At 37.3% G+C, this 18,393-nt stretch overlaps 1 protein-coding gene across 1 annotated transcript in view; it reads right to left on the bottom strand.

Moving 5' to 3' along the window:
* CPB2 (carboxypeptidase B2) overlaps window positions 1-17,944 on the bottom strand; it is a gene marked incomplete at its 5' end in the record, with an annotated part of 51,500 nt that extends 33,556 nt beyond the window's left edge. Inside the window, 2 exons of the mRNA XM_081298384.1 lie at window positions 1,087-1,162; window positions 17,808-17,944. Coding sequence (XP_081154510.1) covers window positions 1,087-1,162; window positions 17,808-17,944 — 213 coding nt within the window. The remainder of the gene's footprint in view (window positions 1-1,086; window positions 1,163-17,807) is intronic.
* Window positions 17,945-18,393: the final 449 nt, after the last annotated feature.

Below are 18,393 nucleotides of genomic sequence, written 5' to 3'. Positions count from 1 at the left end.
TACCATGCCCAGCTATTTACTTTTTAAAATGGTATATTTTTTTTTCAAAGCACTTTCAAACTCATTTCCTTTGATCATTATGATACTACTTTGATATAAACTAGGCATCATCTGTTATTGTTTTTTGTTGTTCAGACAGCATTAAGGCTTGTAGCTAATTTCTCTAAAATCATCCACCAAATAGTAGAACAAGAAATAAAGTTCTAAAGTCTCTGATGATTTCTTTAGTAGTAGTTCTTCTTTATCCTGGTGTGGTGGCTGTGAATATGTGCCATTCACCTCTTTTGCTGGTAACTGGTGTTCCCAGTGGCCAACCCTGATGATTCCCATAGTCTGAGGCCACACTGCCCAGTGCTGCAGTGACTGCACTGTGGGTATGTTCACCCAGGTCCATTCCTCCAAGATACAGGGCTGTTACAATAGGCAATTTGGCTAAAGGACTCACCCTTGTCCCCACACCCAGTTCTCCCTGGAACTCCTCTGCAGCCTAGATCCTCCATGCAAGATCATCCTGCCTGCAGAAGCTTCAGAAGGCATCAGGTCTGCAGGTGTCCCTGCCATCCCAGCTCCCTCCCCTTTATCTTTAGCAAACATTCCTTTTATGGCTCACACTTTGAATCTAGTCTGACCTCTATTTCTCAGAGAATACGAACAACTATGGAGCCACCAGTTTTTTACTATGTTGTTTTCTGACTCCTGTCAATTTTCAAAACCTTAGACATTCTGGGAGATGGGTTCCATGCATTTTAATAAATTGTTCCCTGTGTCTTTCATGCTTATTCCTTGGTTAAGAACCACCAATTTATAAGCAAAATTCTATTGAATGTCTTTTACTGTAGTGGCTTTGTAAGGATACACTTTCAGCCACAGAGCACTAACATGAAATTGGCTGAAAAGTCAAGAGCACAAATGAAGGTTCAATTTTGGAACCAACAAAGTCGTGTATTCATGAGAAGGGTGAAGCTTATGAGAAAGGAGTTCACATCCGATGCAAAAAAAAGTGAGACAGAATGTAGGAAGGAATGATGTGGCATACAACGGCATACAAAATGCTACCAATATAGGCACCAATAAGGGAGAAGTTACCTCATAGGTTGTAGTAAGATTCTGAAGAACTTGAACTTGTCTAGAGGTTCTAGGAAGAGCAGATAAAACCTGGCCCCTGGGGGAAAAAAGCAAAACAGGATTTTGATGTTAAATAAAAGTGTGGAAATGAAATATCCATCTTTTAAAAATGATACTAGAGGAGCTTCTAGGTAACTGTAAAAAGAAAACAAAATTTAAAAATGTTAGAAGGATAGAGGACTTATAAAAAGAGAATATCTTCTCATTCTTTCTATTCCTAAGCAATTGCAAAATCAACAGCTCTCTTGAGTGGGGTTCAGTTTGCAGAGTACTAACTTCTCTCTATATCGAAAAGAAAAAAATAACAAAATAATTTTTATTTTGCATGGAAGTGGAGAAAGATGAACTCATATGCTATCAGTAGGAATGTGGATTAGTAAAGCCATTATGGAAAATAATATGGTGGCACCTCAAAAAAATTTAAAAATAGAACTACCAGAAGATCCAGCAATCCTTTTATTGGGCATAAACACAATGGAGATGAAATCGGTATGTGGAAGAGATACCTGCACTCCAAGGTTTATTGTGGCACTGTTCACAATAGTCATGGAATCCATCTAAGTGTCCATCACTGTATGAATGGATAAAGAAAATGTGGTACATAGACACAGTGGAATATTTAGTCCTACAAGGAATGAAATCCTGTCATTGGTGGCAACGTGGAAGAACCTGAGGACATTACAATAAATGAAATCAGCCAGGCATAGAAAGGTAAGAATTGCATGATCTTTCCCATCTGTGGAATCTAAAGAAACTGATCTCAGAAGAGAGTAGAAGAGGGGTTACCAGCAGGTGGGAAGAGGAAGGGATGGGAAAATACTACTCAACAGGTACAATGACAGACAGAAATAGGGAATAAATTCCAGTGTTCTGTTGCAGTAGGGTGACTATGGTAAACTATGTTGGGTTGAGTGTTTTTAAAATAGCATAAAGAGAAGATTTTAATGTTCTCATCACAAAGAAATGATAAATGTATGAAAAGATGAATACATTAAATAACCTGATTATTATTTGATATACATGTTATCAAAGCATCTCACTGTACCTCATTAATATGTATAATTATTAAGTCAATAACAAATAAATTATTTGATACAGAAGAGAAAATGTATGCTGACAGTAGCTTATTGTATTAGAGAATAAATGTTTATGAACCCATCACCTGCTTAAGAAATCCAACTTTATTGGCACCCTTGAATCTCACCGTGTGCTCCTTCCTCCTCAACCCCCGTCCCATGTAAAGGTGTCTACCTTCTTAAATTTTCAGTTTTACTTTTTCCTTTGCTTTTCTTCACAGTATAGACTCTTCTGCTTTCCTTCTTTCCTTTTATCTTTCTTTCTTTTTGGTACCAGGAATTGAACTCAGGGTACTTTCCAGCCCTTTTTATATTTTGAGACAGGATCTCACTAACTTACTTAGGCCCTCACTAAGTTGCTGAGGCTGGCTTTGAAGTCTTATTCCTCCTGCCTCTGCCTCTGAAGTGGCTGGGGTTGCAGGCATGCACCACTGTGTCTGGCAACAGAGTGTAGATGCTTTAACACATATATGGATTCTTGTATGTGTAGATTCTTAGACAGTAAACTTATATTTACTTGATTTAACTTTATGAAAATGATATACTTTATGAATTCTACTGAATCTTGTTTTCACTAATAGTGTATTTTCAAGATTATCCTCTGGGGGCTGGGGTTGTGGCTCAGCGGTAGAGCACTCGCCTAGCACATGCGAGGCCCTGGATTCGATCCTCAGCACCACATTAAAATAAATGAGTAAAATAAAGGTATTGTGTCCAACTACAACCAAAAATAATATTTTAAAAATATTATCCTCTTATGGAGTATCTAGCCATATGTGGTCCACAGACTACAAGAATTTCCCTACAAGTGGAATTGCTATTTCATGGGGCACACACAATGCTAATTTCACAGTGTCCAATGAGTCCTTCAAATATCTGTATCAATGGACATCTTCAGTGGTGGTGGAAAAGATTTCCTGTTGCTTCTTCTTGCTAACACCTCATGCTGTCAAATTAAAATTTCCAATTAAATAGTTGGGGGATGAAATCTTCCCATGACTTTTTTTTTTTTTTTTTTTTTTGTATCAGGGATTGAACAGGAGGCACTTAACCACTGAATCACATCCCCAGCCCATTTTATTTTTAATTTTGAGACAGGGTCTCGCTAAGTTGCTTAAGGCTTCACTAAATTGCTGAGGCTGGCTTTGATCTTGTGATCCTCCTGCCTCAGTTTCCTGAGCCACTGGGATTAGAGCTGTGGCCATCATGCCCAGATTCTTGTGATGTTTAATTTTATTTTTCTGACTTTCTAATGAAGCAGAGTTATCTCTTCAATTACTAGCTCATGTGTTATGCTTCTGCAGGTCATCTGCTTATTTTTTTCTATTAATTTGCTTGTATTCTTGTAATTATTAACTAGTATAACTTCTTTCTATACATTAGCTAATATTTCCTTGTCAGTTGCACATATTGCAAATATCTTCTACCAATTTGTAATCTTTCTTTTTCTTTTTCTTTTTTCCTCTAGTGCTGGGAATTGAACCCAGGACCTCAAGCACTAGGCAAGTGCTCTACAACTGAGCAACATCCCAGCCTTTCTTTCTTTCTTATGTCTATTTATCTATCATGGACTTATAAGTTTGCACTTTTCTTTTTTTTTTAAGAGAGAGAGAGAGAGAGAGAGAGAGAGAAAGAGAATTTTAATATTTATTTTTTAGTTTTCTGCGGACACAACATCTTTGTACGTGGTGCTGAGGATCGAACCTGGGTGGCACTCATGCCAAGGCAAGCGCGCTACCGCTTGAGCCACATCCCCAGCCCAAGTTTGCACTTTTCATCCATTGTTTCCTTCTAGGTTTGTGTTATTTAAGAACTCCTTCCAAATCTCTCAGATATAATGATATTCTCATTTATCTCTTTTTATTTTTCTTGCTTCAGCTTTTAAACTTATTTGTGTGCAGTTCAAAGAAGGAGTTGATCTTCATTTTTTCTTACTTAGCATCATGTATCAATTGTGGATACTTTCCCTGGGAACTGCTGTATCGATTTGGTCATGTACTAAGTTTCCATACCATCTGGCAGTGAAAACTCTAGTCCATCACACCAGCTTCTCTTCCTGGGACCCAGAAAAACTGCATTTCCCAGCCATCCATCTGGTTGTGTTGAGACCTCCTTCCTGAGCTCCAGCCAGCAGGGATGAGGGTGGGAATTAAGAGCAGAGTGTCTTCATACACTGTGCTTCCTCTCATCCTGGGGCTGGAGCAAAGAGCCCCAGGGGTGTGGAGTTGTGCAATGGAAGGAGCCCAGAAGACCAAGTTGGAGAAGAGTACTAGAGAGAGCCTGTGATCTTCATTGATTGGTGGTGTCAGTGGGAAATTGTTCTAGTATGAACATTTATGTGCCCATTAAATTCAAATGTAGAAACTAACCCTGAAGGTGTCAGTATTAGGAGATGAGGAGAGCATGAGGCTCGGCCCTTATGAATGGGATTAGTACCCACGTAAAAGAAACCTCAGAGAGACCCCATTCCCCTCCAGCATGTGAGGGCACTGGGCCTTAGAAACAGCAGAAACTTTATTCTCAGAGTTCTAGAGGCTAGGAAGTCCAAGGTTAGGCACTAGCAGATTAGATTTGTCACCTGGAGAGGGACAGTTTCTTGAGATGGCACCTTCTCATTATATCTTCATATGTGAAGGAGGAGGAGGGTCCCTCTGCCCTGATTCTTTTAAAGAGCCTCTTGGTTTGATCTTTTGCTTTCCCATGTAAATTTTAAAAATCAGCCTATAATGTTCCATGAAAAAACATTAGATTTTTGTTATAATTAAACTGAATTTATAGATTAACAATTTGAAAAGAACTGATATACTCATGATTGTGTCTTCTCATCAGTACACCAAAAAAGTTTGCCTACTTGTTTAGGCCTTTTTTAATGACCTTCAAAAAATTTTCATAGTTTCTAATTTTAAAATGTTGCATATTTAAAAATTATATGCTTTAACAGCGGATGCCTTTTCTTTTGTAAACAGCTACTTAATATTCCATCTCTTGGTTCTTTATCATCAAGATATAGAAATTAGGTTGATTTTTTGATATCAATTTTCTATTCACTTTTCTTGGTAATTTCAATTTTTTATTCTATTTTTTATGTATGACAGCAGAATGCATTACAATTCATATTACACATATAGAGCACAATTTTTCATATCTCTGGTTGTATATAAAGTATATTCACACCAATTTGTGTCTTCATACATGTACTTTGGATAATGATGTCTATCACATTCCATCATCATTTCTAACCCCATGCCCCCTCTCTTACCCTCCCACCCCTCTGCCCTATCTAGAGTTTGTCTATTCCTCCCATGCTCCCTCTCCCTACCCCACTATGAATCAGTCTCCTTATATCGGAGAAAACTTTTGGCATTTGTTTTTTTGGGATTGGCTAACTTCACCTAGCATTATCTTCTCCAACACCATCCATTTACCTGCAAATGCCATGATTTTATTCTCTTTTATTGCTGAGTAATATTCCATTGTGTATATATGCCACTTTTTTTATCCATTCATCTACTGAAGGGCATCTAGGTGGACTCCACAGTTTAGCTATTGTGAATTGTACTGCTATAAACATCGATGTGGCTGTGTCTCTGTAGTATGCTGATTTTAAGTCCTTTGGGTAGAGGCCGAGGAGAAGGATAGCTGGGTCAAATGGTGGTTCCATTCCAAGTTTTCCAGGGACTCGCCATACTGCTTTCCATATTGGCTGCACCAATTTGCATTCCCACCAGCAGTGTATGAGTGTACGTTGTTTCCCACATCCTCGCCAACACTTATTATTGTCTTCATAATAGCTGCCATTCTCACTGGAGTGAGATGAAATCTTAGAGTAGTTTTGATTTGCATTTATCTAAATTGCTAGAGACAATGAACAGTTTTTTTCATATTCGATAATTTTAATGTAGATATTTTGAGGAGTTTTCGCAAGAAATCATTACATCTACACATAATAAGTTTTCCTTCTTCTTGTTTCACTGCTTATACAGTCTCTATTTTGCTCCCTTCTCTTATCCTGATGGCTTTGATGCCAGTATAATGCCAAACAAAAGTGGAGAAATAAATACATGAATCATAATATTTAATAAAAACTGACTAATGTTTCACCATTAGAGTGCTTGTAGATTTTTGGTAGATCCCTTCTGTCTGCCTGAAGAGACTACTACTCTAATGAATTTTTATCTTGGATGGGTCTGAACTTTACATGCTTTTAAAAATGATATGAGCATTTGAGTCAGTGTCAGTTTTAAACCCTGACACTTGGTTTAATTTGTTTTCTCACTTTTGCTTTTTCCTATTTCTTTCTGTCTTACAACTCTTGCTAGGCCTGTGAGGGATTCTTGGTGATTCTTACTGTGACTCAACATGCATTTACTTTATTTTTGCATACTATTTATTCAGAAAGGGAAGAATTTCTTAACAAGTTTCCTCATATCTGAAGCACCCTATCAAAATTTGAAGGTGAAAAATATTTAGATGCTGGGCACAGTGGCGCATACCTGTAATCCCAGTAGCCCAGGAAGCTGAGGCAGGAGTTCAAAGCCAGCCTCAGCAAAAGCAAGGTGCTAAGCAACTCAGTGAGACCCTGCTAAACAAAATACAAAACAAGACTGGGGATATGGCTCAGTGGTCAAGTGCCTTTAAATTCAATCCCTGATTACCATCCCCCCTCAAAAAGAAAACTATTTACATAAAGAAAGGCATCAGTCAGGAGAGGGATTGCAGGTCTGTGTGAAAGGCATTCGAGTCAATGGCCAGGTTTCCAGGATACCTTGGAGTAACCTCACAAAAACCATGCTATTTAATTTAAAATTAAGCTGTCAGGTGCAATGATGCATATCCATAACCTCAGCTACTCCAGAGGCTGAAGCAAGAGGATCACCTTAGCAAATTAGTGAAACCCTTTTTCAAAATAAAAAATAAAAACAGAGTAGAAGTTTACAAAATCATAATACAAAAATCATTAGCTTTCCTATATACCAACAATGAATCTGCTGAGAAAGATATCAGAAAACAATTCCATTCATGATAGCCTCAAAAAACAAAACAAAACAAAGCTAGGAATAAATCTTAACCAAGGAAGTGAAAGACCTCTATAATGAAAGCTATAGAATACTGACGAAAGAAATCAAAGAAGACCTCAGAAGATGGAAAGATCTCTCATGTTCATACACAGACAGAATTAATGTTTAAATAGCCATACTATCAAAAGCAATACACAGATGAAATACAACCCCCATCAAAATACCAATGATATTCTTCAGAGAATTAGAAAAAATAGTCCCAAAATTCACTTGAAAGAATCAAAGACCCAGAATAACCAAAGCAATTTTAAGCCAAAAAAAAAAGCAATGCTGAAAGCATCACAATACCTGACTTAAATTATCCTACAGAGCTAAAGTATCCAAAACTTCATGATACTGGGATAAAAACAGACACATAGACCAATAGTACAGAATAGAAGACACAGAAACAAACCCACACATCTACAGATATCTGATTTTTGACAAAGGTGCCAAAACATACATTGAACAAAGACAATCATGTTAATAAATGGAGCTGGGAAAACTGGTTATCCATATGTAGAGAATGAAACTAGACCCTTATCTCTCACAGTACAAAAAAATCAACTCAAAATGGATCGATGACCTAGAAATTAGATCAGAAACCCAGCAACTCCTAGAAGAAAACACAGGGCAGGTTTTAGGCATAGGTGGTGACTTTCTCAATAAGACCCCTAAAGCTCATGGAATAATGCCAAGAGGGAATAAATGAAATGGTGTCAAATTAAATAGCAAAGTAAACAATTAGAAATGTGAAGACTGTGCAGAATGGGAGAAAATCTTTGCTAGCTGCTCCTTTAACAGAGGATTAACATCTAGAATATATAAAAAACTGAAAAAACTTTACACCAACCCCCCCAATAACCCAATTAATAAATGATCAAATGAATTGAAAAGACACTTCTCAAAAGAAGAAATACAAATGGCTGAAAGATATTTGAAAAAATGTTCAACATCATCAGCAATTAGGAAATGAAAATCAGAACTACAGTGAGACTTAATATCACACCAGTCAGAATGACAGTCAGAGAGAATACAAATAATAATAAATGCTGGAGAGGATATGGAGAAAAAGGAACACTTTTACACTATTGGTGGGATTATAAATCAGTACGACCATTATGGAAATCAGTATGGAGTTTTCTCAAAAGACTAGGCATGGAACCACCAAGTAAACCAATTATACCACTCCTTGATATTTATCCTGAAGAATTAAAGTCATTATACTACAGTCATACATACATATCCATTTTTTTAAATAGCACAACTCACAATAACCAAACTACTAAACCAGCTTAGGTGTCCATCAATGGATGAATGGATAAAGAAAATGTGAGATATATATATGTATGTATGTGTGTATATATATATATATATATATATATATATATATTACACAATGGAGTTTGTATATATATATATATATATATATATATATCACACAATGGAGTTTGTTTCATCTATAAAAAGCGAAATTATGGCATTTGCAGGAAAATATATAGAACTAGAACCACCATGTTAAACAATAAGTCAAACTCAGAAGGTCAAGGGTCATATGTTTTCTCTCATATGCAGAAGCTAGAGAGGAAAAAGGAAAAGAAAAGTTGGGACAGATCTCAGGAAAATCAAAGGGAGATCAGTAAAGGAAAGGGAGGTGGGGAGAGGGGGTAAAAGTGCTTAGGAGTGATATAGGCCAAATTATATTGTCATATTGTGTGCTTGTACAAATACATAACAACAAATCCCAACACTATGTACAACTATAATGCACCAATTTAAAAATGTGGGAGAAAAATTAAAATGGGCTGAGGATGTAGCTCAGTGGTAGAACACTCCTGAGTTCAATTCATAGGACTGCAAAATTAAAAAATTAAAAATTAAAATTAATTAAATTAGGGGCTGGGGATGTGGCTCAAGCAGTAGCGCGCTCGCCTGGCATGCGTGCGGCCCGGGTTCGATCCTCAGCACCACATACCAACAAAGATGTTGTGTCCGCCGAGAACTAAAAAATAAATATTAAAAATTCTCTCTCTCTCTCTCTCTCCTCTCTCACTCTCTCTAAAAAAAATAAAAAAAATTAATTAAATTAGTTATTTAAAATTATGCTATATTGGTGATATTTGCCAGAGGGGAGACCAGTTTTTTTTTTAACTGAACAGGATTTTTCTTTTATTTTTGTATATAAACATTGCCCTTGAGGTATAGGGATAAATAGTTTTCAAATCAGAAGGAAAACATTTCCCTCTTGTTTTATTTAAAACTAATTTTAGGCTTTGTTTCTAATTAAGGTGGAAAATATAAGGACCAGTATACCCTCCTGCCCGAAAGAACTAAAAATCTGGACAAAACAATGAAATGATGATCAAGACACTGATCGACAGCAACATGGTGACATGGTACCCTGGATTGGAGCCTGGAACCGAAAAAGGGCTGTTTTAGTCAGTCTTTTTGCTGCTGTGACTAAAATAGCTGACAAGAACAATTTTAAGGAGGAAAAGTTAATTTGGAAGCTCATGGTTTCAGAGGGCTCAGTCCACATACAGCCAGCTTCATTCCTCAGGGGCTGAGATAAGGCAGAACATCAGGGTGGAAGAATAGGACGGAGGAAAGCAGAGCACATTATGGTCAGAATGGAGAGAGAGAGAGAGAGAGAGAGAGAGAGAGAGAGAGAGAGAGAGAGAGATCGAGATCATCAGATGCAAAATATATACCTCAAAATATATACCTCATGCCCCCAATGACCCACCTCCTCTAGCCATACTCTACCTGCCTTTAGTTACCACTCAGTTAATTCCATCAGGGGATTAATTCACAGATTGGGTTAAGGCTCTCATAAACCCATCATTTCACCTCTGAATGTTCTTGCATTGTCTCACACATGAGCTTTTGGGAGACACCTCACATCCAAACCATAACATGTGGAAAAAATGATGAAATCCAAATAAGATCTGGAGTTAATAGTAATGGATAGTTTTGACAAGTATATCATGATAAGATAAGGTGTCGACATTAGGGGAAACTGGGTGAGGGAGGTACACTCTACTATCTTTGCCAATTTTCTGAAACTCTGAAAATATTTCAAATAATAACTTTTATTCAAAAAAAAGAGAAATACCAAGAGCTACAAAAGTACAGAAAGGGTTATGATAATTACTGTTTGTCATTATTCACAAAAAAGATGAGGGGTGAGTCAGAATATGTGAGACAGCATACGGTCTCACAGTGGCAGGAGACCAGGGGCACTGCAGGGGAGGTAGCAACCTGTTAACTGCTGCCAACACGCAGGTGAGGAGCAAAGAGAAGAATGGTAGCTAAACAGAAGTGAATTTGAGAAGTTGTTTTAGTCCTCCCCCTAAGAAGGTTCTGGATGCATACTGAGAAATTTGGACCTCATCTTGTAGGTAATTAGGAATTAGGAAAGTAACATGATTGACAGCAGGCAAGAAGATAGGTTTATTTTGGGAAACTTGATTAAAGGATTCTAAATACTAGAAACAGAAAATAGCCCTAGAGAGACTTGATTCAGAGGCAAAATGGCTCACAGAAATCCTAGACTGGGAAATTTTATGTCAATCCCTAATACAAACATAGCATAAACTCTTCAGCCACTAACAACTAAAGACAAGAGTTTAAGGGTATGTATGGCAGTATTAATATGGTAATAATAACTGGAAACTTATGGAAATGCTTATCAACAACAGAATTGATGACTGTTCATGGTATGTCCACATTGTAGGGTGTTTTGCAATTAGAAAAAATAAGTTTGATTTATAACAATTAACTTGGGATTTTCATGCTCTATTAAGGGAGAGAAGTAAGACGTGGCAGACTATGAGACAAAAAGGAAAAACTATTGTGTTGAAAGCAGAAGAAAGTCATGAGTATATAAAGGGACATGGTGACATTGATTGGAGGGTGGGAAATAGCAACGGAAGGTAAGAGGCAGAGAGAGCAAAAAAGATTGATTTTAAAAGAAAGGTCTTCCTAGGGCAAAGGGGTATGTGTTATTCAGCTAATGTCATCTTATACACAGGGACATATAAATGCAGAGTGATGCAAGAAAGGTGAATAATATAAAGGTGACCACTAAAATATTAAAAGATTTTCTCTTTGGGGGGTGAAATTTCAATTGTTTTCTCCCTGATTTTATGCTTTTCCATTTTTACTTTTTTTATAACCCAAAAAAGAACTCATTTTTTTCACTTAATGAGGAAATGAGTATTAAAAAACCACTTTGTGAAAGAGACACTATTGAGCTTTGTCTCCTTACCACACTCCTTGCTCTCTTAATAAATAGAATTCTTTTGAGTCCACAGCAGAGTATAGTCACCCAGTAGGTTTTCTGGCCTTACATAGCATTTTTATGCAAAAATGTCACATTCTATGAGTCTTTTGATTCCATTTCTCACCGTTGCCACTTTAGTTGTGGCTTTACCAGTTCACTTCGTGCATACCACTGTTTTCTCCAAGCTTCTAAAAACCATCCTAGCAGAATGTTAGTACTATCTCTGAAGGATCTAATCAGAATGTCAGGGGTATTAGTCCCTTTTAACATGCCTAACACTTCCATACCCAGGTTGCTCCATGACTTTGCCCTAGTTATTCATCTATTGCCCAGTTTCAAACCCAAGTCAGTTCTTAGGCCCAAAAATTCTTTCTGAAGGAAGAGTCAGATCCCCACAAAGAAAGACCCTACAATAATACAGAAAGCATCCCACAAGATCAAGACTCCTGCAGACCTATCCCAAATAGACCTTTGGCAACTTATTCAGGTAGTGCTACATACTACAGAAAGGGGGGAAACTAAGATACTTTGAGACCTGTTTGATGTAGAGTCAAATATAATGATGAAATCTGGGGCCCTGGAGTTCTAGACTAAGTCCAATTCATAGTAGGTGTACTAGGTCCACAAATCCCCCAATGATCATTACCCTGTTCCCCAAATGTATAACTGAAATGGAAGTACATAGTAGTTGGCAGAACCCCCACATTTATCCCTTACTATTAAGATAAAAGCTATAACAATGGAGTGGGGGGGGGGGAAATCTCTGAAACTTTAAAAAATTAAGTTAGGAAATGTTGAAGAGTATAATTATACAAAAGGTTAAAACTTTACCATCAAATATTTTGATACATTTGAGCTTATACTGTGGTGAACTGAACTTTTCCTACTTGATTTTGATCAAAGTGCCATTAGGTAATACAATGAAGGTCAGTCAGATCATCCTATGCAGAGTTTATAATGTTTGAAAGTTAATTTCATAACTCTGTGCCCCCTTACTTATCAGAGAGAGAGGCTATAAAAAACAGAGAAGAGAAGCAAGATTTGTGAAGCAAGTTGGTGTTTCTTTGGAGCAAGTTGTTCTTTGGCACCACCACCTTCCCAGAAGGGATGGAGTTTTGGTGCTACTAGTCCCTTCACCTCCACCTAGCAGGGAGGACTTTGGCAAGAAAGTTCCATGTTTCCTCCAGTTTAGGCATGCAAGGATTGGCACCTTGGTTTCTCCCGAGAGAGCTAAACCTGCATATGTCATCTTATACACGGGGACATATAAATGCAGAGAGATGCAAGATGCTGGCAGGATTAAAAGTTGGGCAGTTATGACCCAGATGCTGTCCAATAGGGCCATCTACAGGGGGAAGAGAATCTCAGCAGAGGATCCAGAGGACCAAGCAAAATTCTCAGGAGTGAAAGATGTAGTCCTAAGAGACTACCCAGAAAAAGATGGATCAGTCCTGATCCAGAGAATTCCTGAACAAGGGTAGGAGGGGTCTCCAAAAGAGTCAGGGGTGTGTAAGAAATGAAGGGTTATTTTCCTATAAAATTAAATTATGCTAAATTTGACCTGAGGAATGCCTCTGACCTCCCTAAAAAGAAGTACAACCTAATTTAGAAGGAAAAAAAACTGAAAGCCTCATTTAGGTATGTTTTGTTTATTTGTTTGTTTTATTTACTTATTTTTAAAAAATATTTTTTAGTTGTAGATGTACCTTTATTTATTTGTCTTTATGTGGTGCTGAGGATTGAACTCAGGGCCTCACACATGCTGGGTGAGCGCTCTACCACTGAGCCACAACCCCAGCCCTGTTTTATTTTATTTTTTTTAAACATCTGGCTGTGTCTGAGCCAATCAAAGCAGTTGAGTTTCAGCTATCTGATCCAAACATGTCCAAATAAGGCAAACACCAAAAATAAACATTCAAGCTGTTTCTGTACTTCTCTTCTGTTTTCCGCACATAAATGAATGTAGCTCTCTGCATCTTTTCTGATTCTGAGGGTTGCCCAATTTCCAAATCATTCTTTGCTTAATTAAATACTGTTAAATTTAATTTAGCTAAAAGTTTTCTTTTAACAATAGAGATTGAGATATCTGAATAATATCTAATAGGACTTGATACTCTAATTTTGAAATTGAGGCTGTTTTCTTTTATTTATTTATTTCTTTTTAGATACTGGGGATTGTTTTAAATATATATTTATTTAGGGACAGGGTCTTGCTGAATTGCTTAGGGCCTCACTACATTGCTAAGGCTGGCTTTGAACTCTCAATCCTCCTTTCTCAGCCTCCCAAACTGTTGGGATTACAGGTGTGTGCCACTGCTCCTGTTGACATTTTAACATGACCCAAAGACTGTCAGTTACTAAGAAGTGAACTGAGAAGCCATGAAATTTTCCATGCAAGTTCAGGGAGGTAGGGTGTAGTGACACAGGCCTGTACTCCCCAGTAATGCCAGCTACTAGGGAAGCTGAGGCAGAAGGATTGCAAATTTGGAGCCAGCCTGGGCAACCTAGGAAGACCCTGTCTCAAAATAAAATAGAGGGCTAGAGATGTAGCTCAGTGGTAAAGTGTTTACCCAGCACGTGCAAAGTCCTGGGTTCAATCCTCAGTATGGGTTGGGGATGGGAGTACCAGCAGAGAAAGATAATCCCACTACATAAAATGTTAGTGAAGCAGTGAGAGGTGAAAAGTAAAGATGGATTTTTATTTCATCCCTGAAATAATACAGTTATAGTGTTTACACAATAACAATTTGAGAAAAAAAATTCTTGTACCAAAAACAAGAATAAAAAGTGCAAGTGCAATGGAATAACAGGTCACTTAAAACAATTTTAAAAAGCAAAGTGATGCTTAAAGAGAATGAATAAATTGTCCAAAGCTGCATAGCAGAACTGAGGTTCCATTCTCCAGATCCTGAGTTTTTAATATCTATGCCACACGTTCTGCCTTTTCCCCTTTAAGAATGGGATTATGTTCATCAAGGTCTGTTCCTTACTATGGTTCACAGGGGAAGGATCACACCTGTCATAATTCTGAAGGATTATGTTGAATTTGAGAAGCTGGTGAGATGCTTCTGAACAATGCAACCTAGCCCAAGGCTGCAATTTTGCTATAAGCATTACCATGTTTTAGGTGCACTGGTCTTCTGTTCTTTGAGATGAAAATAATATATCAGTAGGAGCTAAATGAAACAGAATAAACTGGTCTCCAGGTAGCCAGATAGTATATGAAGTCAACAGAAAGAACATTTCCTGTGGCCTATTAATAATTCAGAAACCCTCTATCCTCAATGCTTCTCCACTCTCCGGTTCCTTCCTACTTTTTCTCACTTTCTTTTTTTCCAAATAAATAGTCCCTGCTGACAAGCTGCACTTAGGTAATCACTGCACAATACAATTAATGACTTTGTTTACAAGATTCTGGATAGTATTTTATTTTTATTCTTTATAGTGTTTGGCCTTTAAAATCAAGTGAATATGGAGATATGTGAGGTTTTTTTTTTTTTTTGGCTGCTTTTGTCTTTGGCATATGGTATTTATGCCTTTAAATTTTTTTTGTTGTCATTGTTCCAGGGCATTTCACTGATGAGATTTATCAAAATGCATCCACAAATCAGCCACTAAGAGATTACTTGGATATAAACTGTTATTAGGAAAATGATCGCAACAAAAAGACAATAACAAAGACAGTTTAGGAAACAGCCAGACCATTAGTTCTTTTTAGAAGGGTTTATATTCTTGCCCCCAGAAATAATTTATCAAAGGCTGTTGCTCTGAATGAAATTAGATTTCCCTTTTAGCTTTAGTAATAACCCATTCCTGGAAAAGCTCAGAAACAGTTGGTTTTAAAAAAATTTATTTTTACTCACAGAGAGATGAGTTTGCCATGTTATTTCTAGTGATGGGATTGGAACCAGGATTCAGTTATGCCTCTGCCAGCTCTCCCTGGCCCCCACCCTCACTCCACAGGGACCTCCAAAGAATGCACAAAGTATTGAATATTTTCAATGAGATATTATTTGGTCGATTATATTTCATTCTTCTCTTTAAGCATAATTGTCACTTTTCTGAGAACATGCTGAAGCAAAGAATAGGAAAACCTTATGCATGAAGAGTTTTTTCACTCATTTTTTTCATTATTTTCTCCTTCACTTCCATTATGCTTAGTCCCACTAAAACACTATGTACTTACTTATTTTGAAGACATGTGGTAAAACCTTTGGTGGGTCTTGCAATGTGTTATCTTACCCAGGAGTTTAGTTTATTATAGAATCAAGATGGCGGCCTGAAGTCAGGGGCAGGTGTGCACCTGTGATCCCAGCTGCTCAGGAGGCTGAGTTGGGAGGATCCATCCAGCCCAGGAGTTCAGGGTCAGCCTGGGCAACCTACTCAGACCTTATTTAAAAAAAATATATATGGCGGCCTAGATGTGAGCATGTGTACCAAGATCCCATGGTCTGCTACAGGCAGCTCCGAGGATAGTTATGTTGAGCTGGTTCTGAGGCCATATGTACACCTGCCAGTAGGAGAGGTCTTCCAGCCTCTGCCTCTCTTCCAGGCTATTTTCCCAATGGACTATCTTCTTAAATTCACTGTGACTAAAGCTGACTTCCCTTCAAACTGGCTCCTAATTTCTAGATTCCTTAGAAGTCATGCTATGCAGTATAGGATTGAAACAAGGCTGAAGTTTAGATTTCTAACCAAATCTAAGCTCTACACTTATTGTTTGCTCTGATGATTTATTCTTTCTTCTGGAGCCCAATTTCCTCTCCCTATTAAATATCCATAAACATGACTAGTGTGTGCCAGGTGTGGTGGCGTACACCTGTGGTTCCAGCACTATAGGCAGGAGGCTCTCTTGAGTCCAGGAGTTCAGGGTCAGTCTAGGCAACATAACAAGATCCCGTCTCAGAAAAAAGAAAAAAAAATCCTAGGGTGTAGTGTTGTAAGCAATTAAACAGGGAACACTGCTCAGTGTCCAGAACAAATAAAAACATAGGTGCTAAATAACCATAGTTTTCCTTCCTTTCTGCTCACTGTCAGTGATACTGTCTCTGTCGACATTAACCAAGTTGGACGTGATATAATCCATTTTCTTTCCTTCCTCTTTTTTTTTTCCCTTAATTAAAGTCAATCATCAACTTATAGGCTATTAAAGCTAGCAAAGACCTTAGAAATCACAGTCATCTGATATATTGGTAAAATACAGAGACAAGTCACCAATTATTCTAGCAATTCTGACTCCTATATCAGTTCAATAACAAACACTATTTCACAATTTACTTGATATTTAACAATTACATTGAACAAAAATGAATCTATCAACTCTTCAGTAATCATATATAGGCACAGCTTTGGGCCCATGATCTAAGCTCTATTCTCTGAACTATTGTTCTATGCTTATTTATTCAGAAAAGAGTGTTTGGTAGAATTTTCCCTGCTTTCTGATATATTCTTTTGTTACACATTCCTTCTGTCTTTGCTGTTCACAAAAATGAGGAGAGGAATCTGACTCAGAGAGATAATTAGAAAAGAAAAAAATCATAGAAGCAAAAAGAAGGAAAAAAGAAAGAAAAGAAAAAAATAACACAGTTCCAAAGGAAGCAATATTAATTTTAAAAAACAAAAGAATTGACTAGTTGGTAAATTCCAACAATACATCTACCCTGGAACTATTCACTCCATATATTTATAGGCTCTAGCATGAGTTCATTTGTGTTCTTCTAAGTAGTTTATAATAGAATATCTAAGGGAATCATTCTACTAGTCAAAAATAAGAATTAGATGTATTCATGTATGTGTTCTTTAAAACATAGCTCTTTTTTCCTTTCGTATTTCATGCATGATTCAAATCTTTTAAAGACTTCACCCTCTTCTCCATCTTATGGACAAGAGAAAAACAAATGATCTATAGTTAAATCTCTACACAAAGACGGAAATATATAAATCATGTGATCTCTTAGTTAGGATACAAACAAATGCCTTTATAAAAGATTCCATGTTATTATTATTCATAGCCACTGAATATTCTGTCATTCAGGATTCTCCTGTAATAAAAGTAGATCCAGAAAAGCAAAAAGACACTATCTCTAATGATAGCCCATTGTACTGACATCCACTTCTTTGTCAGGACAACTTGAAAATTGTCCAAGAGAGCTGGACTTCAAGCTTTCACAATTTGTTCCCCAAACCCCTACCCTGACTCCATTCAATGAGAGACAATAAAGCAAGGAAAACAGCCCCACACAGTGTAGGGATCTAGTGAGTTACCTTTGAAAGGCAAAGCCATGCTGCTTACAGAGGAGGACCACAGCTATGAGCAGGCCAAGGCAATGAGGCTTCATCCCCGCAGAGATTTGCTGTACAACAGAATTCTCTGGAAGAAGGGCTCTGAGAGCTGATTGCATAAGTCTTCTTTACATACTAGTTAAAATATAACAGCATGTTCCCTTTCTGTGTTTCATTCCTGTGGCTCAGTCAATTGAGCTTCCATTTCTATTCCCTGAAAGAGAAATGCACATTTATTTAATTGGGTGGCTGTTTGGTAAGTGAACCCTCAGAAAGAAAGTATGTTGAGACTAGTTCTTAGTTTATATTGTCTAGAGAATGTTTAATTCCTCAGGGGGTGTCTGAACAAGAATAAAAGGCTTGTAATAGACCAGGATCTTGTCTTGTCTGATTCATTGCAGAATCACAGCCATTGAATACTGATTGATCATGTCCATGTTGAGGAAGATCTTGACCAAACTACTAAAACTGTCTTCCTTGACTTTTTTTTTTTTTTTTTTTTTTTTTTTTTTTTTTTTTAGCTTTCAAGCTTAGATGAAGATATGAGAAGTGTGGAGGGGGTTTCCCA

The sequence above is a fragment of the Spermophilus citellus genome, assembly GCF_964194105.1.
Source record: "Spermophilus citellus genome assembly, chromosome: 1".
In the NCBI taxonomy this organism is placed as follows: Eukaryota; Metazoa; Chordata; class Mammalia; order Rodentia; family Sciuridae; genus Spermophilus; species Spermophilus citellus.
The sequence above is the reverse complement of the archived record's forward strand: the minus strand, read 5'-3'. Positions and strand labels throughout refer to the sequence as shown.